Below are 24,882 nucleotides of genomic sequence, written 5' to 3' on the forward strand. Positions count from 1 at the left end.
TGAGAGAGATAATACATACTGGACAAGCTGATGTCTCACAAACAGGGCTTGAAATAAACACCAGCTATCCAGAGGCCAAATGTTATATCACAAGACCTGTAGAGCTGAAGGAAGTAACATTTTCTGTGGTGGAAGTTATCAACTGTGCACATTTAGAAAAGCTAATGGATTTAAACCTCAATTTTGTTCTCTTCAAAAACATAAAACATAATCAAACATCATCTCCTGATGTGTTCGGCACCCAGAAAGACCATATTAGGATATAAAGATGCACTTTAATATGAACTGCTTTCTCCAAATGTTCTAACAATCTTCAGATCACCATTTCTGACTATCATCATCATCACTGTCATAGTCAACTGCTGGCATGAAAAATCCACAAAGTCATCGAGATCAGATACACGAATTCCAGACATTCTCATCATGTTCAGTTAATCTTGTTCAGAGATAAAGAGAGGACATCTGGAATATGAAACCATCAGGGTGTGGTGTTTAGTGGCCACCTCTGTACACAATCCATGTTCCACAATTATATTATGTCCAATATCACTGTTAAAACAAAATAGTTCAAAATACTAGTGAGATCAAAGAATTAACTGAGATATGTGATCATATGTCATGAGTCCAGGTTTAATCTATATATCATATCTTTAAAAAAAATCTTATATGTAAATAGATATACATTCAGTAATTAATAATAATAAAACTACACAAACAAAACAATGGTGTGACTTGTTATAGTTAGGCTCAGACTGCAAAAGATCCATAACATGAGATAAAACAACAAAACCAGTAAATTTCAAACAACATGTATTGTGTATTTTTTGGTATTATCAATTCTATTCTACCGCCCATTCAACATGTGATCTTATTGGGCAAGCGTTCCACACCTTACACCTGATTGGCTGCGGACCATGCCTGTCTTTCAACTAACCACGCCCCCACGGCCAGTGACTTCCGCTTCTGTGTCAATCCCAGGCTACACACTAAATTCCTGCTCATATCTCTGGACTTGTCAAAACATTCCCTCTGCACACAGCGCCGAGGTAAGGCGACAGACATTTTACTGCTCTGACTATAGTCTCCTCTTCAAGGACACACCTTTAGCTTGTATTTATTCTTATAACAAAGGTGCTAACTATGCTTGTTAGCCACCTTTTTTCTTTCTTTTTAGCCCGCTCGCTAACGTTAATGCTAGCTGTCAAACTGCTCCTGACGTCCTGTCAGAGTTGGAGCTGTCCGCTAGGTTTATGTGGTTAAGGACAAACAGTACCCCATATGCGTATTTACTTACCTTGTTCTCATTTGACATTGTTGATTGTTAATTAAGTTTAGATTTGTAGATCAATCGCTAGAACAGTATGTGCTAATGTTAGCGAGCAAACAGTCCACGGTAGCATAGCATTCTGGGATGGGTTCTCATCGGCGCTTCTCGTTGGACGATGAACGTTGTTAAGTTGTCAATGAATATTTTCACTCACAACAAACAGCTTGACGGTTGAGTGATGTATAAATAACTCCTGTTTGTCATCAGGCTCTTTCTAAATGTATTAGCAAACAGCTACATTGCGTTGTCTGGTAGTAGCGTTAGTGCGACTGTCATTTCATATCTGCCCAAAGTGAAATGTGAGGGAGACCCTTAAAGCATCATCAGGTCGGAAGAAGAGTAGCGTTACTGTGTGAAACCGGTCAGATCCACTTGTGTAGGAGAGATTGTAAATGGTTACCAGCAGCACTTATCTCCCTAAAGGCGTAGGCTAAAGTCTTTACTGCCTCAGCACACAGTGGGAATGTTCCCCTGCCTGTTTGGCTGCCCACTGCCTCCATCACCACGTAGATCCAACTCACAGGACAGACCAAACAAAGCTTTGTCTCTTAATGTCGGTGTACTGGAGGTCATTGATCCCAAGCTGTGCACTGACACAGCTGGCTGTTTCTCTGCTCTCCCTGGTGTAGACGTATCCCTCAGAGGAAGATATTGTATTGCTGCATCAACTGGATTGTGATGCTGATGATGCCCGGGAACGATTCGATTTATTGTCCCAGAGGGGTATTTGTTTTCATGGCCAGTACACAGAAACATACAGATGTACACATAGCAACACACAGCCTGAGAGTCTCTTCAGATACCGATACCATGTTGTTTAGTATAGTCTATTTCAAACATTGGGAGCTTGGTATTGGCATAAGGAACTGATACTTATATTTTGAGACCCTTTATCCGGTCAACATTAACGGGACACTGGATCTTTTGTCGATAAATCAGTAACAATTGTTAAAAGCGTTGATTATATTCAGCACTCTACATTGATGAAGTGGAAATGCAAACTGAACTCCTCGTATTTTTTCACATTTATAAATTAAAATGGTTCAGTTGTACCAAAACAAATTAGCATCAAAGCAAGTGGTTAATTGACTGTAATGCAATTTTGTAGGTGATTGATAATTTAAACGTGTTGTAGCTTCTATAACAAGATTCAGGTAATTTGTTTGCCATTATTTGTTATGTTTTGTTGACAAAATTACAAATCGGTTGATTGATAAAAAAGAAGAAGCAGCAGACTCTTTCTGCTGAGTTTATCGCTTCGTTACATGAGACGGCCGGCCGTTCCCTGTGGAACTACAGCTGTTGTCTTTCTGTTATTTGTCTCGACTTCCTCCCAAAGGGCCTTAATTATCTCTTCGTTAGTTGCTATGGCGATGGTGGAGCATCACTTTGGACCGGCGGACTACCTTCAGCGAGGCGGGATAGATGAGAGATGTTTGTTGACGTTGTGGTTGGCTGGTGAAGTATTCATTCTGTGAACACCTCAAGAACCGAATGTGCGATATGTATTGTTTGAGTTCTGAGGTTCAATTTAAGGGAACAGGAAAGAGATTTTGCAAGGCATGTCCTAAAAGCTAGATTTCAACACGGTAGAGAGGAATATTGCAGTGATGGCAGGTCCAACACACACACGAAAGCAGACACTAGTAGAAACTACTTGAGCTATTTTGGCAAGGTGTAGTTTTGGTAGGAGTTTTTAGAATTTCCCAATGTGTGTCCTACTTCCTGTTGAATCATATTTTGCCTCTACAATCAGCGACTGTCTGAATAATTAAACATAAAAAGGCTTCATTTTGTTTTTGTGCATCGTACATCTGCAGTGGGTTGCCACATGGGGATAAGGCAACGTTTGCACTAGTCCAGGCAACCATCCAGGCAACAGAGAAACAATACTGTATGTATAATTCATGATGAGAGCGAGCCAATCAGCAGCCTGTCTGATACACAGCCATTGTGTTGCTCCGCTTTGTTTGGCTCGTGGTCATAGGGAGTGCATGCTGGTCAGCAGGGACAAACTGTCTGCCATTATGTCAGTGTACTGTCTCATTATTGGTGGTAATAATAGATTTTGATGCAGTGTTAATTTCCTTGACAGATATTTAACTTGTTAACGACATTATTTGTTCCAACATGTCAGGACAATTGGGGGACCGTGTACAGACTGCAGGAAGTGTGATTGGGCAGCTTGGTTTGCTTGTGGTTTTCTTCTCCATCTCTCCTGTTCTTGTTCACTGATGGTGAAGACGACATCTACAAACACTTCTCATTCATCAAGATGAAGAGGGGCTCGATCATGTTCTCCTTTTCAGCAACACAAGACAACAAAGTGGCGAAGTTGCGCTGCTGCACAAACTGACTGAAGGAATGTCAACACAACTTGTTATTGTGCGACACGCTACAAAATGAAAGTGTATCTCGTCCAGATAAACGTGAAACCTATTGATTTAGAGCTGCTAAGGCCATCAACAGGTTGAAAACTTTCAAATATATTAGAAATCCATCCCTGCATAGTACCTAATTATCTTCGGCGGGACCACCAGAACACCTCGACACCGAAGCAAAACAAAAAAATAAATCCAGTTTAACCAGATTTTGCCAGCTGAACCAGTCGCATGTGAGCACAGTGGAGAACAATGTCGATCACAGAAGTTGCTTTTGTGCGCTTGTTTTTTTATGCACTCAGTTGGGAGTGGACACCTGAAAGAAGTTTCGTAGCAAGATGCTGAGCTGGCTTTCTATCTTTAGACCTGTGTGAAAGTAAGAGTCATCCTGGCAGGTTTTACCTCCTAGCAGGTATCAGTGGAATGTGCTGATGCACATGACATTGTGTGTGTGTGTTCTCAGCGTCCTACTCAGAATGAGACAGTGTTTCCTTCCCAGAGGGTTTACACTGTAGCTGGAGGAGGACATACTCGTCCCCACAGTCAGAAGCAGACATACAAAGTATCTCGGTGAACACTGATGATATTAAGTCTAGTTCTCAAGTAAAACAAAAGTAATTGTATGAAACTACTTGGTCTCAGACTAGCTTTAGTCTTTGCTAGGTGAACCAGGTGCTGAGACATTGTTTTCACTCATCAATGATGAACTTGACGGGTGACGCACATACGGGCCTTGAAAATCTTGTTTTCAGATACTCATTGTGTGGAAGCTATTTTCTCTCTGAGTGGCGTTCGTTTGACTCATGCAGCTGCGGTTGTGTAGTTGTGTGGGCACATGTTAATTTGTCCTTCCTTTCTTCAGCCATCCTTATTCATTATGCATTAAATAAACACAGAACACTTTTTTCCCTCCCGCTCTCATGCTTTCGTCCCTTTGCATTAGAGGTGCGGATCTTCACTGTCCTCACCATTCAATGACGGTTCACCTGTCAACGATTTGAGTGCATAACGAGTCTCAATGCATCCCGATGCTTTGCATGTTTTACAGGGGCATTCCTTAATGCATGAATTAGCCTAGTGGCTATAGTGGACTTGTCCTTACTCGTATCTCCTCTCCTCTCACTTGGTTTGAGTCACTGCATCTCCCGACACAACACCGCCGATGAATTTCAGCCTGCATGCATGTTTTTCTTCAGCCTAACCTTGTTGAAACAGAGCAGCTGATGTTGGTAGCGAGAGCAACAAGTTAGCGCACCGCCGGGTGTTTGAATGCATTGCATGTAATGCAGTGTGATAGTAAATGACAGCAACACGCAGTACAGACTCCAATGAAACTCCAGATGTTCTGTGTCCGCATCGATGCAGAATCGTTCAAGTCCGCATATCAAGATCGATAGATGGATAGATATATACTTTATTCATCCCCCCGGGGGGAAATTAGTTTGTAGCAGCAGCAAACGAAGTTACAGAGTAAGCATAAAATATTAAGTATGAAAGATGCTCAATATATACAATACAATAAGATAACAGATGCCGCTTAGAATCGACTACTCTGCATGTTGTTTACTTTTGTGGGAAGAGAAAGGATGGAAAGGGAAAAGATTTTCTTCACAAGTAACTCATTGACAATGGTGCATTTCCAGCCAGGAGTCTGGCTTGCAGCCAGTACTTGCTTCTCATAAGATTTGTGGTCTCTTCACTCATTTTCATATTTCTTTCAGCCGCACCAGTGTGTGCTTTTAAGCTGATTAGGGACAGGATATTGTAGATGTTGACGTTAGCACTTACAAAAGTTACTCCGACGAGCTTAGTCTCGTGATCGAGGACGAATGAATTTGATTTCACACTCGCAGTCATACTTTGATTAAAAAAAAGTCGTTTGTGGTCTGTTGACATTTAAACTCTCTCCTGGTATAATGGTCTTGTGATACGTACTTCCATGTCACTTCCCTCAGCACTGATGCGTCCTACTGTAACTAAATATAGATGATATACAGCGGTAGAGGATGCTCTAAAGGAGCACTCAGGAAGAACATTCAAGAACATTAAAGAAGAACATTTTGAAACATTGGCATTAGATAGCTACGACCTATACTGTAAAGTACCTGCGTGGTAGATTTTAATCAAATGAAACACAGTCTCTGCTCAGAAACAACATTTAGTGAGTTTAAAGTACGGTGGAGGTACCTGAAATATTAATAAGGAATAAATAATCTTGTTGTTTAGTTTGTGCACTAAAATGTTGGTGAGACGAGAAACTAAGTGCAAGGATGTTGGTCAACAAAGAGCTGACATTTTGGGATTTTGTCAACTATATAGTGTGTTGCAGACTTAATTGAATCCATGAAATTCATTGCAGTCCTTGTGTTTGATGCCAGTCATTTGGCCTTTTCTAAAAATATATTTTTGGCAGTTCTGCTACATTAGAAAGTGAGAGAGAGAGAGAGAAAGGGGATTACATGCAGCAAAGGGCCCGCATCACTGCGGTAAGGACACAGCTGCCGGTGGGGCCCCGGTTTGGCCCTTTAGAATCCTCAAAAATACTTAAAGGAATTTTTCAACCTCAGAATCTGAACTCAACTAAATCAGGATGTTAGGAGTCAAATACAGCTTTGTTGGCTTGCTCATTATTCTCTTTTTGCTATTGTTCAGGCTAATCCAGACAAAGGTCAATAACATTACAAGAAAGTACAAATATTGATACTAGACCACCGGTGTTGTTGTTGCAATCTGCATGAACATTGTATACTAGTTGTTGTCGTTGTATCAGAAATTCCTGATTGGGGAGCAGAAACTGCAGTTGAGAAGCAGAATGAAATGTGTGTGTAAAGGTTCAGAAAACACAATCTAGTGTCAGTGGAGCCACTGGTCTGATTAGACACCAGAGAGTTACTGAACTCCACCAGTCCTGCTTTTGTTTCAGGCAACTTGAATTTAATTGTTTCCCTTTTTTACATATTATCGGCTCCCAATTTACTCAAACAGTTTCTGATTTTTGACGTTATTGGTGACATTAAAGCTTGTTATGGTCTAGTTTCCTTAGTCAGCATTCAACCTTTTGTGTGTTTCAGTTTGTGTGTGTGTGTGTGTGTGTGTGTGTGTGTGTGTGAATTTGACTTGTGGTATGCATTTCACAGTATGCAGAGGTGTGTCACCTATTGGTGTGTGTGTGTGTGTGTGTGTGTGTGTGTGTGTGTGTGTGTGTGTGTGTGTGTGTGTGTGTGTGTGTGTGTGTGTGTGTGTGTGTGTGTGTGTGTGTGTGTGTGTGTGTGTGTGTGTGTGTGTGTGTGTGTGTGTGTGTGTGTGTGTGTGTGTGTGTGTGTGTTGCTCAGCACTGGGCTCCGTCTCGCATGGCAACAGCTCTCGTCTCTTAATTTATTTCACTGCGTCTGTCTCTCTCTCTCTCTCGCTCTCTCTCTCGCTCTCTCCCTCTCTCTTTCTCTCTCTCTCTCTGTGTCTGTCTGTCTCTGGTCCTCTCTCTCTTTGTCCCTGTGGCTTTGGATGTTTTCTCGTCTGCCCTCTGAGGACAGCGGAGACAGACGTTGAGGCTGGTGTCTGTACACTGGAGTTATGAGTGGAACAGTCGCATCGGTAGGTTTGTCTTTCAGGTTTTCAGTTATTAGCAGTGATGTTATTTTTGCCGTGTTGCCATTGGAAAGTTTAACAGTGGTTGCTACAGTCACAAGCTTTGGTATTACCTGTTTGTTTTGACAGTAAAATGAAAAGATGAGGTCAATAGGGTCAGTAGAGCTTGGTGGACTGGAGGCTTTAATAATAATTTGGAATGCTAACATGCTAATTATCAGATTATCTCGACCAACAGTATTCGATTGAATTACATCCACAAATGGTTAGTAGCTACTTGTTAAGTCACTAAATGAAAGGTCATCATGTGTTGGTTAAATCTGGTAACTATGATGGGGAACTTTACTAAACTCTAAATTTAAAGGTCTTTCCACTGTTTTTTTTCTACAATGCATTTATCTCCAGCTAGATTGACACGTGATCATTTTAAGGCCCAATGGGGTTCGAAGTCTGATGTAAACAAATGCATGTGAGTAACATAATGCATCTTTCTTTTCATTCTTGGCTGAAAACATGTTTTATAACCACCGTTTTATTTGTTATCTTTAGTGAGAAATAAGATGTGGGAACCTCGAACTCTTTGAACGGTGTTAACATGGTCAGGTTGTCGTCAGCAGTTTTGTGTTGAATCATGTGCAAGAAACCCAAAGTTAATATCAGTGAGACTGTGTTCATCTCCTCTGTTAGAAAACGTAATCTCTACAGCCATCATGTCAGATAAGTGCTTTTACGTATTTCTAATGGAGTAAGAGAGCCTTAGAGTGTGTGTGTGTGTGTGTGTGTGTGTGTGTGTGTGCGTGCGTTGCAATGCCTGTCATGGTTACGTCACAGCTCACAGGCGTCTAGAACAGAGAGCCAATCAGAGAGCTGTGTCTGTGAGTTTGTGGATTTACTTAATCTACGGGAACAGTTATGGAATAGAAAACGAGTTGATAAAACTTTAGCGCAGAACAGGGTTTAGTGTGTACAATTCTAATTAGTGTAATACTGTCTTATGACAGGGATATGGAAGTGTTTCATTTCACTTTGGTCTTGTTCATGCTGGTATCGGATTCCAAGAAATATTTGTTCTACAAAAAATGAGTCATTGACACGAAGATCTTTCGTAAGATTCATTCCCAGATATCGCGGGGATTCTCAGTTTCTGTTTATTTTCAGACATGCAAACCTAATTATTGATGTGTCCATGTTGAGTTTTCAGGAAGTCTTCAAGGAGCAGAATCTGTTTAAAATCCTAAAAAGGCCGAGGACCGCCCGAGGGTTGTAGTTCAACCAGTGGTTGTTATACTTTGTCTCCACAAAATCAGAAGGAATTTTCTTCTCTTTTTCTTGTGAGAACTTCTGTGAGCTTATTGTCTACAACCTCAGGCTTCCTGTTGCTTACTACAAAATAAAAGTTGTGTGTGGCTCTGGCTCATACCTGGAAGCACTATGCTACAAGATTACAGGTTATATATGTCTTTAATGCAGTCGGATCAGTTACAGCGAGAGGGATTCCCTCTTAAAGAATTTGGTGAATTGTAGTCAGTATATGCGTAGTGTGTTACATGAACATGAGAGTCAGAACTGGTAAGTTAGTCTGTTGTATGAGAGCAATAATGCAATAATACTGTTGAGATGAGTGAGGAGTTTAACTGAGGGAGTGCAGCTGGGCAGATGTTCATGCTCCATATTTCCATATATGAGTACATGCTGGTCCTGTAACTCATGCAAATCAGATCTTCAGCCGTGTTTGCTTTATTCACGGACAGACAGTTTGGCAGAACGTGCTATTTGTCTGCCAGATGCCGTGCCCTGAAATATTATTTTTTCTTATATTTAGTGACTTGAAGCCTGCACACCCTCGTCTGCCATTTCTGTTGTGAAGATGATCTCGTGGTCTCAGTAGCTGCTGCAAAAAGACCTAAAGAGTATTTACTTTGCACAAATAAAACGGCTCCGTTTCAGCCTATCAGAGGTTTTAGTTTGCTCTGATATGAAGTTGAAACGTCAAACTTTCTGCATAATGGTAGAATATCACCACTATTCAGAAAATAAAACTTGTTTCCTGTTTATTTTTTATGTAGATTTTCATGATCTTTGCAGAACATGAATACTAAAGCGCTGATAAAACAGGCGGGATAAGGGTTATCACAATTAGGCTTTGGTCATGTTTTGGCACACAAACCGGACTTAAGAAGCGACCAACAATTTGTGAAAGTCTTTGTGTCCTCAGACTCAGGAGACACATTTCTGACACTTGACACCACGATAGATTTAAATAATAAAACTTAAGGTCGGATTTTAAATTAGCTGTTAGAAGAATTGAAAACCAATTTGTCATTCTGTCCACCTTATCTGTTGAGAACACCGAGGCCAGAGTTGACTTGTGTGCTGAAGGCGTTCCGTACCACTGGGAGAGGTAGGAACCTTTCCACTGAGTAGAATAAGGCAGAGAGAACAAGTCTCTTTTGGGATTTAGTTTCACTGCAGGTATGTACAGACTTTGTAATGCTGACAAACGTAGAGATAGTGTGATGATCGTTCAGTGTTTCCAGTGAAGAACAAAGCTATTTTGAGGAGAAGAGCAAGTGCAGATGACATTAAGTGATGTCGTCTAAATCGGGAATGATGAGGCGTCGTTCTTAGAATTTTCGGAACTACATTCAGAAACTAAGAGCCTGAAAGCTGTTTGAAATAATGGAGGAGCCAAAAGACAATAAAACGTTAGACTTTAAATTCAGAGGCTGTGAATAGAGACTTGACCCAAAAAAAAAAAAATGAATATAAGAATTAAATAAATGCACTGAGGTTACGTCATGATTGGGGTTTTGGTATTAGTTTTTGTAAACTTGCTCAGCTTTGGGACTGATACCAAAACAATATATTTTTCACCCAGTTAGAGGAATATGAACACGTCTTTTTATGCTTCCGCACCGGCTACAGCCGCGGCCAGAAGCGTTATATTTTTGGGTTGTCTGTCCGTACACATGTACGCTCCATTCCTGTGAACCTGCTATCTCGGGAACGCCTTGAGGGAATCTCTTCAAAAGTGGCACAAACATCCACTCGGGCTCTGATCAGATCAGATTCTTGTGGTCAAAGGTCACATTTTTGGCTATAAGCTAATTATGACAATTTCAAAACAAATGCGTAATAGGATCAAATGATGAAGTTCTGACATTTTGGAAAGACACGGATCTGAAGTACAACTTGACTGGTTGACGGAGGCATACAACCGTGAGGCGTTTATTCTAGTTTCATTTAACAAAATTACGTCCGACCGCTCAATGCATTTTGGTCCCAAAACATATTTGATATCCAGCTGTAGTTGTGATGTTTAGAGCCTTCAGCCATGATGTATAACTGAAGATCAAGAACATGAAGAACTGGATTTAGCTGTACTGTGTCAGAAAAGAGAGGAAAGTGTTTCATGCCAGTTTGGTGTGACGTCCGGCATGTTGGTCATAGTGGTGAGAGAAACAAATGCGTAAATCATGTGTATTTATTCTGAGTCACTGTGAAGAGTGTGGTGAAGTGGGCAGTGATCCCAAACAATGAGTACATGCTAGAAAGGAAATATTAGCTTTTTTTTAAACAGCAGAACAATGTGATCTGCTTTATATACTCATGTTTCTGTTTAATCACGTCTGTATGTGAAGGGGTTAAACTGGAATATGGTTCCACCTTCACTGATTGTCACCGTTACTCACCGACATTCAACCGGATAAGAAAGGGTCGTCTACGCATAGCGCTGTGAAGCACAAGTTCAATCAAAGGCGAAATGTTATGCTTTTAAAAAGCAAAAACAAGCAGCCAAACAGAAGCCTGTTTCATACATGGTCCAAAAAACCCCCCGTCAAAGGCAGCCATTGAAGCATTCCAGCAGCTATTGCTCAATGCTAATTTTGAACTTGTGGTTTCAGCCTTGAATCTCAATGTCATGCCATTTCATTTTGTAACGAATCGCTTGTAACTATGTATCGAAATTTGACCTTTTTTGTATTTTTGGAATTTGATAATGAAAGGCCATTTGGGGACGAAGAGCCAGACAGGAGGTAACTGTTGCAGTGGTGTCCCCGTTATGTAACTACTGGACTAGAAAACTCTCTGTTTGCAGTCAGTGGGCCATGATGGACAAGACTGTCACTCAGCCAGACTAAGCTGATCTGTTTTAGCTGGTAGCCTAGATCGCTGGGAAGGACCCTCTGTGTCATCTGAAAACTTAAAATAACACCAGTAGAGACTCAAGAATTGTGTTTTGTCGTCCTTTGTCTCTACAGGTCACTAATCATCTTCTCATCGAAGCCAAAGAAACACAACCAGAACTCAGACGTTACATCACCTGTGCTGTCGGTGACTCAAACAGCAGATTTGCTCTGACTGACGTCTCCTGGTGTTACACTTCTCCGGTTCAAAGCATCTGCCCAAAATCGTCGTCGCACTGAGTTTTGGACGTTTCCTGGGTATTGACCGAACGTTGTGCTGTTTTCCGTGGTGACACTCCAGAGGGACTCTGAGGGATCGCCCCCCCGAAAGGAACATGTGCTAGAAGTTCACCCGTCCTCAACGACTGGTCGCCTTTGACTCTAGAAGATGAACAATGAGGATGAGTTCTACGACGCCGTCACAGGTATGTGTGTGTGTGTGCTGGTTTGTATTTTGCAGATGGTCTTAAGATCTTTCTCAAAAAGAAAAGAGAAAACGCTGCAGCAGTCTGAACTGAGTTTTCTGTGCGCGTTCAAAAGTAGAAAGTTCTTCCTCAGAGAGACAAATCACTAATGCTGTTATTCTTGATCTCAACAGACCAAACGTATGTATTGATTATGTTTGTTAGGATCTCATTTTGTCGTCAGAGATTGTGGCCCCGTCATTCCTAATTAGATGGTCTGCTTTTGTCTCCATCATAGAAGCATAATAGCATCCAATAGAACTTAACCTGCCTTACTCTAATGATTGGTTCAATAATTCAGAGGTCTGCTGTCTTGCGGTCATGATCAGCAATCAGCAACACACAACAGTGCTCAATTACAGAGGAACATATTTATTTTATCCAACAATCAGCACGTAACACTTTATCTGATATCCCCATTTGAGGACGGCCGTTAAATACGTCCTGACTTGTATTTATGATTTATTGGTTTCATATTTCTGCTGCTGTAGAGAGATTAGATGAGTAGTCATCCAAGTCAACACTCCTGGGATGCCATGCATGCTAATGTTACAGTTGCCATGAAGGGCCTGATACCATGCATTAGCTAATTACAAAATAGAAAAAAAATAGAGTTGAGTTGTCTCACGAGTAGGTTGTACGTGAGTGTTGTGTCCCTCCAGTGTCCTCATGACTATTTACTATGAGAGGCGGAGCTTGACGAGCATGCCGGGGGTCTGACTCTTCAGACTGTGGAGGGATGAACTTTGAACACGTGTGTTTTTTTCGGAGAGCAATCCTTCCTTTCTTCGGTTATGGAACTTGCTGAAAAACCCGGAAGTAAAAGTCGTACAGTGGTAAGAGCAGCAATGAATCCTGGGATATGATTATAAGAAGTAAGAGCATGTAGACGACGTGGATTTTGGCGGCGGTGAACATTTTACTGCGATAGAAACATTAAAGTTACTTTGCTCTCGTGTCCCTTCAGTAGCGTTAAACGTGTTCATGTTGGGTGGAAGGGCGGGGCAGATCAGGGAGTTGTTCTCCGTCAGTAATTATGAGCACCATTGTTTTTGTACCATCACTGCCCGTTGTGTACGTGTTGCATAATATTGCTAGGCGTCCATGTTGACGCACAGCCATTGTTCGCTCTTACACAGTTTTTTTTTTTTTTCATGCAGATATAAATAAAAGATTCAAGCGTGTCTGTGTCATCGTTATGATCGTCTTACTGATCTGAGACAGATGCAGACCAGGGCAGATGTATTATTCATCGGTACATGTGCACAGGGTTAGCTGTGATCAGCGCCAGGTGGCTTCCAGCTTGGCCTTATTGTCGAGTCTTTCTTCCTCATTGGACCTCTTATTTATGATAATAGGTTTTCACTGGGATTTGATTAAAATGTCAATATTTCCTTAAAGTCCTTTAAAAGCTTCAAGTCCAATGATGAGTTGCAGAAAGCAAGACAACATTATTATCCTTTCATCACAGAGCTCTGCTCCTCGTTCGCTTCATGACAGCGACAGAGGCTTGGAGAATATGATCAAACAGCTGTTTGCAGTATATAATAAATGTATACATGCAGATTAGCAGCAAACGTTCCTCTTTCCATATTATTCATGTTAGAAATAGCTCACCTGATATGGTAACAATACTCAGCTGGTACCTTTGACACACTGCTGACAGCTGAGTAGGCGTGTTTAACAAATGACGATAAACGACTCGGTCTATTTTAAGCTGTTGTTAAGGCCCCACCTCGAGGCCATCACGCCTCCACCCTGCAGCACTTAATGCTCGTGCTTTGTTGATGTTCTGCTACCACATGGGTGGAGGTCAACGCCAGCACGTATTCTCATGAACAGCTACTGCTTATTTAATCACATGCAGGTTTCCTGTAGTAATGCAGCTTTATTTACAACAAATAGTAAAAAGGTAGACGGGATATTGAAACACCACACTTAGCCGGGCATATGCTGTATGTTGAAACTTTGGAATCTTGACAATGTATTAAAATAAAAGGGACTTAGTATCAGAGTGTTTAAAGTGACCTGGTGCTGTGTCAGCGAAGAGGTTTGTCAGTGTAAACAGTTACAGGCAATCAATAACATTTGCCAGTCAAACATGAGCTCCTGATGCAAAAATGTATGCAAATGTATGTAGCGACATTAAACAGTCCCAGTGTAATATTTACATTTGATCCCATATTAACTGGCAGCAAAATATTAAAAAAGCCTGATGTGTCACGTCGCAGGATTTGTTGTAACCGTGAGCGTTCCTGTCCCACAGGCCTGGATTCTGACGAGTCCTATGAAGGGGTGTCGGAGGCCAGTTTCAAAGATGCGCTGGTGTTTGACGGCAGCAGCCGGAAGAACAACGGGTCGGTGCCACAGGAGAACGGCATCAAGAAGCACCGGTACTGCTGCATTCCTGCACCGCCTTCCATCTGCGCTGTGTTATTTGTTTGTTTGTCGCCAGAAAGTCTTGCAAGCCTCCCACTGGAACCAGTACAGTGTGTTGGCCAGGGCCATTAACTCTTACTGGTTTGGGTTGGATGTTTGTTTGATAAACCCTGCTGCCATTTTTACAGTAATTGGAAGCTGTAAGGTAAAAATTGAGCAAGTTAACTTAAGAGGCAGCTTTGTGACAGTACATGTGGCAATCTGTAGAAAGGACAGAAGGACACACTGGTGTTGTACTGTAGTGAAGGGTTCTCAGGTAGGTTAGGGCTGATTGAGGAAACAAGGAAGGGACAGAAACGTTTACCGTAGTGAGGTGTGGTTGACCTCGTTGTTGCGTATGAGGCATTCTTTGATGAAATGGACAGTGAAATCAAAAGGTCTAGTCATATAATTTGGTCTCTATATCCATACATGGTGTGCTCAAGAAAACTATTATATGAAACATCTCTGTTCATTACATTGTAAGCCAAAGGCAGACTTTAAAATGAGCCTACAAAATGTCTGGAACACAGGCTTAAAAATAAATGTTAAGTGTTGTGATCACCTTCATTTTTGGCATTGTTGCATTGGGCGGGAGATGCGAGCGCATCTCTGAGATCAACGACAAACATCATCCCTTCGCCATCTGATCTGTAGCGTTTCATTAGCTCAGTGTCACTCAGTGTTTGGGGGAATATTTCTCCTTCCTCTCTGTCTGTCCACCATCTCCTCTGCTGAAGAAACTCTCTTATAAGTCCTCCTCCTTCCTCCTAACAGTTTTTCACATTAAAGCTCTTTCCAGGATCTCATCTTAACTGTAAGAGGAAATTCTTAGAAAACGTCTAACAATTTTGTCACGATCAGCAACTCTTGGTACTAGGAAGCTGAAAGAATACGCCCCCGGGACCTTTATTACTCGGTTTCATCACATAAGTGTGCTGTGATTATTATTCACAAAGATGTGAAATATGATCATGTCGCCACTAACGTTAGCAAAAAAGAAACAAGAGAAGGAGATAGAAGACAGGAGCTTATAGCTGTCAGTGGGGGGCTGGCCTTGCTGTCTGCTATTTCATTGCAGTGAAGACACGCTGTGTGGAAATGCACCACTTCTCCATTCACTCCTAGGAGAGAGTGCCTCGATGACAAATCTGTCCACAATCATCAGAATATGATGACAGAGTTTAGTTGACTGTCTTGCTTTCATTTCAGGACGTCATTACCTGCGGCCATGTTTTCGAGAACCACTGTCAGTATCTGGAGCATCCTGAAGAAATGCATTGGACTGGTAAGGATTGGCTGTGTAGTGTTTCTCATCGGTTCAGTCCGTAAGATCGCGTTACCCTGTTTATTACAATCGACGGTTTCTCTTTTCAATTGCAGAAGTTCAAATGATTTGGAATGTTGTTCTGTTGGTGAAATGTAAAATATGGACTTCATGTTGCGCTTCTCACAGGAACTCTCAAAGATCACGATGCCCATCGCCTTCAACGAGCCTCTGAGCTTCCTGCAGAGAATCACCGAATACATGGACCACATTTACCTCATCAACAGAGCCTGCTCTCTGCCCGACTCCATAGAGCGCATGAAGGTCAGACACACACACACACACACACACGCACACACACACACACACTTATGGACTAAGCCCAGCTCCAAAGGATTAAAATGAGAACATGCAACACACACACACATATAGACATTGTCATGTCACACACTCCCTAACATGATCCGTAAATTGTGTGTCTTCAGGCAGTAGCTGCTTTTGCTGTGTCAGCAGTTGCGTCTCAGTGGGACAGAACTGGAAAACCCTTCAACCCTCTGCTGGGAGAGACCTATGAGCTCACAAGGTACACACACACACACACACACACACGCAAAACACTCTTTTTAAGTTCACCCAGTTTTAGCACTTCATTGATCCTCCCTCTTCTCCCTCTACAGAGAGGATCAGGGTTTCCGGCTGGTGTCGGAGCAGGTATCCCATCATCCCCCAGTCAGTGCCTTCCATGCAGAGAGTCTGGTCGGGGACTTCGTCTTCCACGGCTCCATCTACCCCAAACTTAAGTTCTGGGGCAAGAGCGTTGAGGCTGAGCCCAAAGGGACCATCACACTAAAGTTACTCAAGTGAGTCCAAAAGAGAGCGTGTTCATATCACAGCTTTGTGATCTAAAATCACTGCCTCATCTTCTATTTATTTCCTCTCCCCAATGTTCTGCCTCTCCCTCTTTTGTCCCCTCTGTCATTCTTTCATGTCATTTTCTTCTTCTCTATTCTTCCGTGCCCTTCATCCCTCCTTGATTTGAACTCCCTTCCTCTTTTCTCCCCTCTCCCCCAGGCACAACGAGGCGTACACATGGAGTAACCCTTACTGCTGCGTGCACAACATCATCCTGGGCAAGCTATGGATCGAGCAGTACGGCACAGTGGAGATCCTCAACCACAGGTAAACTACGCGTGGGAGATGTAGTTCTATTTCATGTTCATTAGCTTTTCATTTGTAGAGATAAGTGCAGTTTATTGTAAACAAAACTGACATGGTAAACATATGGTGACCCAAACACAGTGTTGTATAATTAGACACATATTAATATATGAAAGCAGCTTCTTTTCTGTGACTCTAAAATCCAATAAAGGTAATTTAAAGGGGATTGTAGTCATCAATGGAGCTGATTGACCTTTATTGGTGCTCAAGAGCGACTACTACATCATTGAGCCTCACACACACACACTCCCCCCAGTCTTCACCCGTGGTTGTGCAGAGTTCTGACTCCTCAGTTCTTTAGAGGAAACTGAACCACAGTCAAGTTCAAATAAAACGCATTTAAACTGTGTTAACGCTGTGATATCTGCCCGACTCCTGCGTTGACTCTGATACTTCAGACTGCAGCTTGTTTGCTCTCTGCATGTCTTCTCAGGCAAACAATCCTCTGGTCTCTTTTTGAACCTTTGTTTGTCCAGGGAAGCTCTGCAGGGCTTGTTTTAGTCTTATTTCCGTCACCACACGTTGTGTCATAGTCACACTGTAGCGCGCATTCAAGGAGCTGTGAAGCAGTCAAATCTCAGTCTTGCACAGTTTGCTGGTGCTGAGCTTTTTACTGTTACACTGATTGGATAAGTGCCTCACATGGACAACAGGGAAAGCTTGATTGACATTTCATTTTTAATTCAATTTATTTTGTATCGCCCAAAATCACATTTTCATTGCCAGGTCAGACTGTAAAAGTTCAACGTTTACTGGGAAAAACAAAGGAAGAAATGCTGATTATTTCTTCTTCTCTCCTCTTTTCTCCTGCAGCACTGGAGACAAGTGTGTGTTGCATTTCAAGCCCTGTGGGATGTTTGGCAAAGAGCTGCACAAAGTGGAGGGATACATCCAGGATAAGAGGTTAGTAACGAACTGTGACATCACCTACAGCATGTATATTCTCTCATATCATAGCATGTGATGTTTACAAAGTTGTTATACTAATCTGGTTCTTCCTCGTCTCCTCTGTGCACCTCTTCCTCTAAATTCTTCTTCCTCAAACTGTTTCTTCTTTCTTCTCCACTTCTTGTCTCTTCTGCCTTTCATCTTCTCTCTCTCGTTTCCCCATCTTGCCCCAATTCTTCCTCTACTTACTCTTCTCTCTTCGGTGCTCTGTCTGTCTCTCTCTCTCTCCAGTAAAAAGAAGCACTGTGTCATCTATGGGAAGTGGACCGAGTGCATGTGGAGCGTCGACGCTCAGGCCTACGAGGCCCACAAGAAGTCGGAGAGGAGAGGAGACAACAAGAAGCAGAAAAATGTGAGAACAAGTTAGAAAATCTGTGGAACTGGCACCTGTATTGCTTTTATTTCTCCCATATTCTGAATATTATTGAACTGCTTGTGAGTGAAAAGTGATTTTGGTCTTAGTCCCATTTATTTCCTGATGACGTCCACAGCGTTCTGGTCTCATCCAGGTAAACCAACAGGCTTCTGTAGGCTGTCGCGGAGGTCTTCAGCTATTCAGCTTTAGTCTATTTGATATTTTGTAGTGAAGCATAATATCTGCAACATACCTTTCCGAACAAACTCTATTGAAGCAAGACAGGTGGTGACACAATGCTTCCTGTAGATAAAGTTCAAACAAAGTCACTTCTAATGTGACCTAAGAGGTCATTTAGCCCTGAGCAAATAGATTTTAACAGCAGTGACAATGAAGTGTGTTGTTTCCAGGAGGAGCAGGAGGGAGCGGAGAACGATGACGCAGACGACATGCCCGAAGTACAGGAGACGGTTTCTGTTGTACCAGGAAGCACTCTGCTGTGGAGGATAGACTCCAGACCGGCACACTCTGCTGAGGTATGAAAATAAAAAAACACACATACATAACACCAAGCTGGAAAACCAAAAAGCACTTTATGAGCTATTTTAAATCAAGTGGCAGAACACTCTTTGTGACTTTAGTCAGTGGTAGAACAGCTATAAGTCATGCCAGATAAATCCATTTACAAACACAAACACACTCGATATCCATAACTTCCTCTCTTCCTTCCCCCAGATGTACAACTTCACCAACTTTGCCATGTCTCTCAATGAGCTGGAGCCCGGCATGGAGGCCAACGTGGCCCCCACAGACTGTCGCCTCAGGCCGGACATCAGAGCCATGGAGAATGGCATCATGGGTAATTTGATAAAAAAAAAAGTCCCTTATCAGTAGAGTTCTGTTTTCCCGGTTTGGCAGCAATGCCCCGCAGAAACCTTCAAAGATAAAAGTATGATCAGAAGTTACATCTGACTGATGGAATAGATTATTCTCTCAGTAACTGGAAAGAAAACAAACAGTTTGCTGTGATGCTACTATCTGCTGCTGAAAAATGCAACTGAAAGTCTGGTGTCTTTCGTGACTTCTGGTGTGATACAAAGAATAGACAGAAATAAGACAATGCTGCCACCTGCTGGGTGTCTGTGTCACCGTCTCATGACGTCTTGCCGATCTCAGCGAGTGATCCGTAAAGAAAGAAAGAGATGCAAACCACTGAACTACCTTGAAATTATGAATATGTTCTACTGTGATAAATGCTACAATCCACAGACGTTGTGTGTGTGTGTTGTTCTCCTGCAGATGAGGCCAGCCGGGAGAAGGAGAGACTGGAGGAGAAACAGAGAGCGTCCAGAAAGGAGAGAGCCAAGAATGAGGAGGAGTGGTCTACCAGGTGGGAAACGTTCAATTAAACATTCACGTGGTACAAACATCACATGGCAATGTTGCTGTGAGCTTTCAGAACAAACACTTCTTCTTATCTTACCGAGCAAGTTAAAAGAGCTTTGTTAGTGTGATGTGAAGACGTTACTAAAAGTGGTAATAGGCACGATTTTTCATTTTTCCTCCCCTCACTCTCTGAAAACACACATTATTCATACATTTATTTTTTAACCCAGTTACACTGCAAAACAAACAACAATAGTGGCGTAAACAGAGCAGATAGATACAGTATTAACAATCTGTCTCTTGTCTTCTTGGTATTTTTGAATATTTAAGATAAGACAACTAATGGCGTTGGCACCTTCATGAATTTTGCATTTGAAGCTGATAAAGACCTAAAAAATGTCAGCGTAGGTACTTAAAGTGGCGATAGACTACTTTTGAACTCTCCCTCCCCCAACAAATTTCATGACTTATTCAGACCTTCTGGGGAAAAATGTATTCAGATATATGTTTTGTGTAATTCATACCCAGTCCCGCTCAGAGTAATCCACACTCCTCTGTGCAGGCAGTCTCTCCCTCGCTGCAACCAACACAACCACGAAGCTTTATGCAAATTAATACAAAATGATGGCACCAATATGCAAATGAGCATATATCATCCACCGTTCACCATTTCCACTACTGGGGATAGTAATTGAAAATAAGTAACATTGATACTCTGGTAACTGGGGATAGCTACCGGGGGAAACAAACCCGCTATGCTCTTCGTGTTTTGCTTGCTCAAAGCTTGATGCACGTCCTTTGTGCCGAAAACCAAGCCTCTTTGTATTGCACTGCACATGTTGCGATGCATGGAGCAGGTCAATTCTGCAGTTGTTAATCTCTTTGTGTCCGTCAGGTGGTTTCAGATGGGCACCAACCCGTATACCAACTCCCAGGGCTGGCTTTACACCGGCGGCTACTTCAATAGGAACTACCAAGACCTGCCTGATATCTACTGAAAGCCCGCTAGCGTTCATCCGCCTCCTCCTCTATAAGCTGCAATGACCTGCCTGTCACGACATGGAGAGAATTGTTAAGAATCCACGTACCCATCTTCATCTTCATCATCATCATCATCATCTTGTCGTCTTTAAACCGACACACCCAGCACAGAGTGGAAAGACTTACAAAGGATCCAAATACCCGTCACTCCTCTGCCTGCTGCCTGCTTGATGACGACTTCAGGTCTTTTTTTAATTTTTTTTTTTTTTTAAATCTTCACTTCCAGTCTTATTCTCATCATTTGTGGTTTCACATCACATAACGACCAGCACATGTTTCCCATCTCTCTGCCCACGGCATCGCCTAGGGCACAAGAACCATTTTATTTCTGACCAATCGCAGCAGCAGAGAGCTGGTACGACAATTAACGGCCCACAAACCCTCAGATCTGAATGTTTAAACGTCTTCACAATCAAACCCTCACCACCTGCCGAGCCTCCGGACGACGACGACACTTTGAAAACCCTCACGTGTGTCATTAATGAGTGAATACGAGCTGCAGCAACATGAAGTAAAACATAATAATCACATTGATGGATTCATGGACGGACACCCAGTCAGCAGGGGAATCAGGGATGTGAACGCTCCTTGACTGAAGATGAATCTTGAGGATGCTTTTTCTTTTTTTTTTCTTTTTTTTTTTTAAAAAGCTCAGAAAATAAATATGAGTACTCTTTAAGGAACAAAACTATAAAGAAATACTAGTTTAAATACTGATTTAACCGGTCAAGATAAATCGAATGCATCCATGTGTTGTATCCCTAAAACATTTAGTATCCACTGTTAGCCTCCCATTGACCTCCTGCTTAAGGTTTATGTCTTGAAATAAGCCAACTACTAGAACTACGGGTGTTTCCTCGACAGCAGAGGGGAATGTGCAGCTGGAGTGAGACCAGACCTGGGATCAGAAAAGAAACCCCCTCTGATGTTCTCCTACAGGGCAACGCATGAATGAACAGAGCACAGGTTCACCGATGACGCTGTTAAAGTAGCATTGTACAGTATGAAGAACGGCCCTCAGTGAATCCACCCCATTGCATTCCTCGTGTGAATGAGTGTATAAATGATGCACAGACGCTTATTAAGCCATATTAACTACTAGAGAGGGAGAGAATTTGCTGTGTGAGTGATGGGAATTTGACAATGTGAACCCTCAAGATTTTACATTACTATTAATCCCACTCATTAAGGCACGATTATAGAATAAGAAAACATTATTCATGTCGGCGTAATGCACTGTAACATGCTATGTTAGATGTTGCTGTGCGGCTGGATCGGATGTTAGAGATTTGATGTTTAGAGGTCGCCTGCAAAACTCACCGAGATGTAAAATGACTACAAAGCAACACAAAACAACTACAGACGTAAAGTTACCACAACAAAAAACTACACACACACACACACACACACACCTGTCCTGGTCGTCTTGCCCCCCACACAGGAGGGCCCAGCGGTCTGTTGTCTCATCATCCGTCCATGTTCTTTCTTCTGATACTGATTGTAGTAAAAAGGAGCCGCTTATCAACAGAGAGTCAAGAGTTTGGCAAAGAAAAGTGAAAAGTACTCTAATGAATGTTAGCACAAAGAAAAGAGATGGTGCTCCTGAGAGGGAGCGTCGCACAGCTGTGCCGACCGGACATCTAGTATTTGTACAGAAACTCTTCACTGAGTTTTCCTTAAAAGTCCCTTTATCTGCTGCTTCGCTCTCGTGATTTTAATTAGAGAAACGTACGATGAACCGGTTTCAACTCTTCACATTCCCTGCAGACCTGTTTGCACAGGTGAGAATGATTTTGACAAAGAAAAAAATGACTAGTTTTAAGAGCTTTTGTTGAAAAGAAATGATGGTAAATGATCTTCTAGGTTGCTTTAAGTAACTATAGAGAAAGTTGAGCTGCCCTTCGTGATCCTCAGAAATCTCCCATCTTCCTGCTTTGTGTTCCCCGCTGTTCAAATATCTCGGCTGTCAGTGCATTTAGGAGCTGTGATGTATGTCACAGCACCAACTCTATGCAACGTTTGCACCTCGACATGAACGGAGCACGTCTGAGCTGTTGTACAGTCGGGTTACACCAACGACACAGACGCACGTCGTGAGCCTCTCTGCTTCAATAGTCAGCTGTATCTCCAAATATTGACTTTGCCTTCTTAGTGTATCTTAATATATTCCAAATGATTGGACATTCTTATAACGTTTTGGGGACTACACATCTTGTATCAACTTAACTTTTGGTTTGTGTGTTTAAAAAAAAAAAAACTTAACTCTGTCAAGCTTAGTGCCTCCTTTTTCATTCCCTTGTTTTCTGTGTATTTTTTATTTGTTTATTATTTATGATGTTTGAGGTTTTATGAAATAATTCTGTTGTGATTTTTTTTCTTTTGCTTATGTAGCTAATTCAAACGGCACTTAATTTAATGATTGAATCTGAGCTGTTTCATAGAGGAGCAGAGCGCGTGATCGGGGCTTGAAGTGAACGTCACTCACCAGTTTAACACTCGTACACGTTACTGCGGTCAGATTTACTAGCCAGTACAGTGTGTAGGTAGATTTGTCATGAATAGAGTAATTAAAAATCAATCACATAAACACTACTTGAGTTGAACTTCACACCGGCCGAATGCTCCAGTCGTAAATGAACGAAACAGGAACAAAGTTGACTGTGCAGCTGGTGAAGTGGTGTGAGTGGCTATAATAGACTAACGCTCATTAAACTAGGTCTCTGTTGCTTTGAGTGTGGGTTCTTTCCGTTGAGGTCGACCCGCCTTCTCCTGGACCGTATCACAGGGTTGTCAATGTTGTACGTGTGTACAAGTGCTGCACAGAAGTAATCACAAGCAAAATGGCAAATTATTTTGTGCAATTGATTTATTTTTTATAGTATTTAAGCAATTGTTGGTGAGAACATTGTACCAGCTGTTTTATTTTCAGGTGGGGGACTTTAAGGGGTCATATCCAATCTGTGGACAACTTGAGATTAATGTACCGGGGGAAATGTCAACTAATAAAATCCTAATTTCAGTTCATAACCTCATCTCCTTTTTTGTTTCTTAAAATGAAATGAATACTCTGATTACTGAGTCAAAACACACACAATATCAACCAGTTTTCACTATTGACTGCAGTCTTCAGTGTGACAGCTGTAAAAAAAAACAATTGATTAAAACTGATCATTAAAGATAAAACGTCTTTCTTTTGTATTTACCTTACAAGATAAAACAAGAGGGTGTGGTTTCATAAAGATTGAGGGACTAATGTTACATGCTCTTGTCAGGCCTTTTGAGGCAAATCTAACTCTGGGCAATATAAATAAAACATTTCATTTGACTGATAAGTACAAAGAATTAGACTTGAGATGTGTAGTTACAGAAGTAGGGAATCATTTAGTATTCTGTGTAACATATGACACATTTGCAAAAGTTACGCGCACAAAAATAGCTTGAAAAGTCAAGTTAGCGTGTGGCTGTAACAGCAGGGTCGGCACACACGAGAGCTGTGCTGCTGCTCATTCCACACTGGAAGTTGGTGCAAAATGCAAGAGGAGACTAGTAAGAACCTGCAGCCTTGTTAGTGGCTGTGAGGCTAATGCAGAGCGGGGTTTTGAGCTAAATGCTAACGCCAGCATGCTAACATGTCGCAGTAGGAAAAGCGCAGGTGTTACTAATAATGTTAACGACGTTAACCTGTTTAAAAAAGGTAGAGGAAGGAAACTTTCCCCATGTTTTTCCCAAAGAAAAACATGTCCCCCTGCTGAATGTGTGCGAGTGACATTGTTAGTGAAAAACAAGCTAGTTTAATGAGAATCTTAAACTTTAGCCAGGTCATGGTGGTATTGATCTCTGGGGAAAAAATTAGATATTGGGTAGTTTGATTTTTACTTTCTTCCCAAGAAATAGTCCCTAAACTGTTCCTTCTGCAGGTCATCCACATTAACTAGGACACTGACATGTATTTTACTGTTTCTTGTGATGCATACTAACCCCGAGTTAAAACAAAGAGTGAATTCAAGGTTTGTATGATATTATTCTAGAATGTATGAAACTTTGAATCAGGATGCAGAGATAAAAAACTAAAATAAGAGTTTACACAAAAGTTTTTTTTGTTTTTTATTTGTCTTTTCTTCATTTTCCTGATTGAAATGTATTGTAAGGTCATAATTTGTCATTCATCACATTACATGGCATGATGCACCAGGTCTACTACACCCATTTACAGGAGGAATACACGGAAACATACACAAGGTTTTACAATGGGGGAACAGGAAGTTTAGCTCATTGCACTTACAACAGTGAATGGAACACTTTGTA

General features: G+C 41.7%; 1 protein-coding gene across 1 annotated transcript; it reads left to right on the top strand.

The window, feature by feature from the left end:
- Positions 1-955: 955 nt before the first annotated feature.
- LOC142951619 (oxysterol-binding protein-related protein 2-like) lies at positions 956-23,604 on the top strand. Its single transcript, XM_076093283.1, has 14 exons — positions 956-1,046; positions 11,556-11,905; positions 14,211-14,337; positions 15,575-15,650; positions 15,819-15,953; positions 16,115-16,212; positions 16,307-16,489; positions 16,701-16,808; positions 17,661-17,750; positions 18,027-18,147; positions 18,561-18,686; positions 18,886-19,009; positions 19,450-19,540; positions 20,432-23,604. Exons 2-14 carry the CDS (start codon positions 11,869-11,871, stop codon positions 20,532-20,534), a joined length of 1,419 nt encoding a protein of 472 aa, XP_075949398.1. The 5' UTR covers positions 956-1,046; positions 11,556-11,868; the 3' UTR covers positions 20,535-23,604.
- The last annotated feature ends 1,278 nt before the right edge of the window (positions 23,605-24,882 follow it).

This window comes from Anarhichas minor, unplaced genomic scaffold (genome assembly GCF_050575085.1).
Source record: "Anarhichas minor isolate MPS153535 unplaced genomic scaffold, ASM5057508v1 ptg000003l, whole genome shotgun sequence".
Classification (NCBI taxonomy): Eukaryota; Metazoa; Chordata; class Actinopteri; order Perciformes; family Anarhichadidae; genus Anarhichas; species Anarhichas minor.

Coding starts and splice junctions, on each gene's coding strand:
- LOC142951619 (XM_076093283.1), top strand. CDS start 11,869: ATGAACAATGAGGATGAGTTCTACGACGCCGTCACAG. Junction 15,954..16,114: donor ACTCCATAGAGCGCATGAAG/GTCAGACACACA, acceptor GTGTGTCTTCAG/GCAGTAGCTGCTTTTGCTGT. Junction 16,490..16,700: donor ATCACACTAAAGTTACTCAA/GTGAGTCCAAAA, acceptor CCTCTCCCCCAG/GCACAACGAGGCGTACACAT.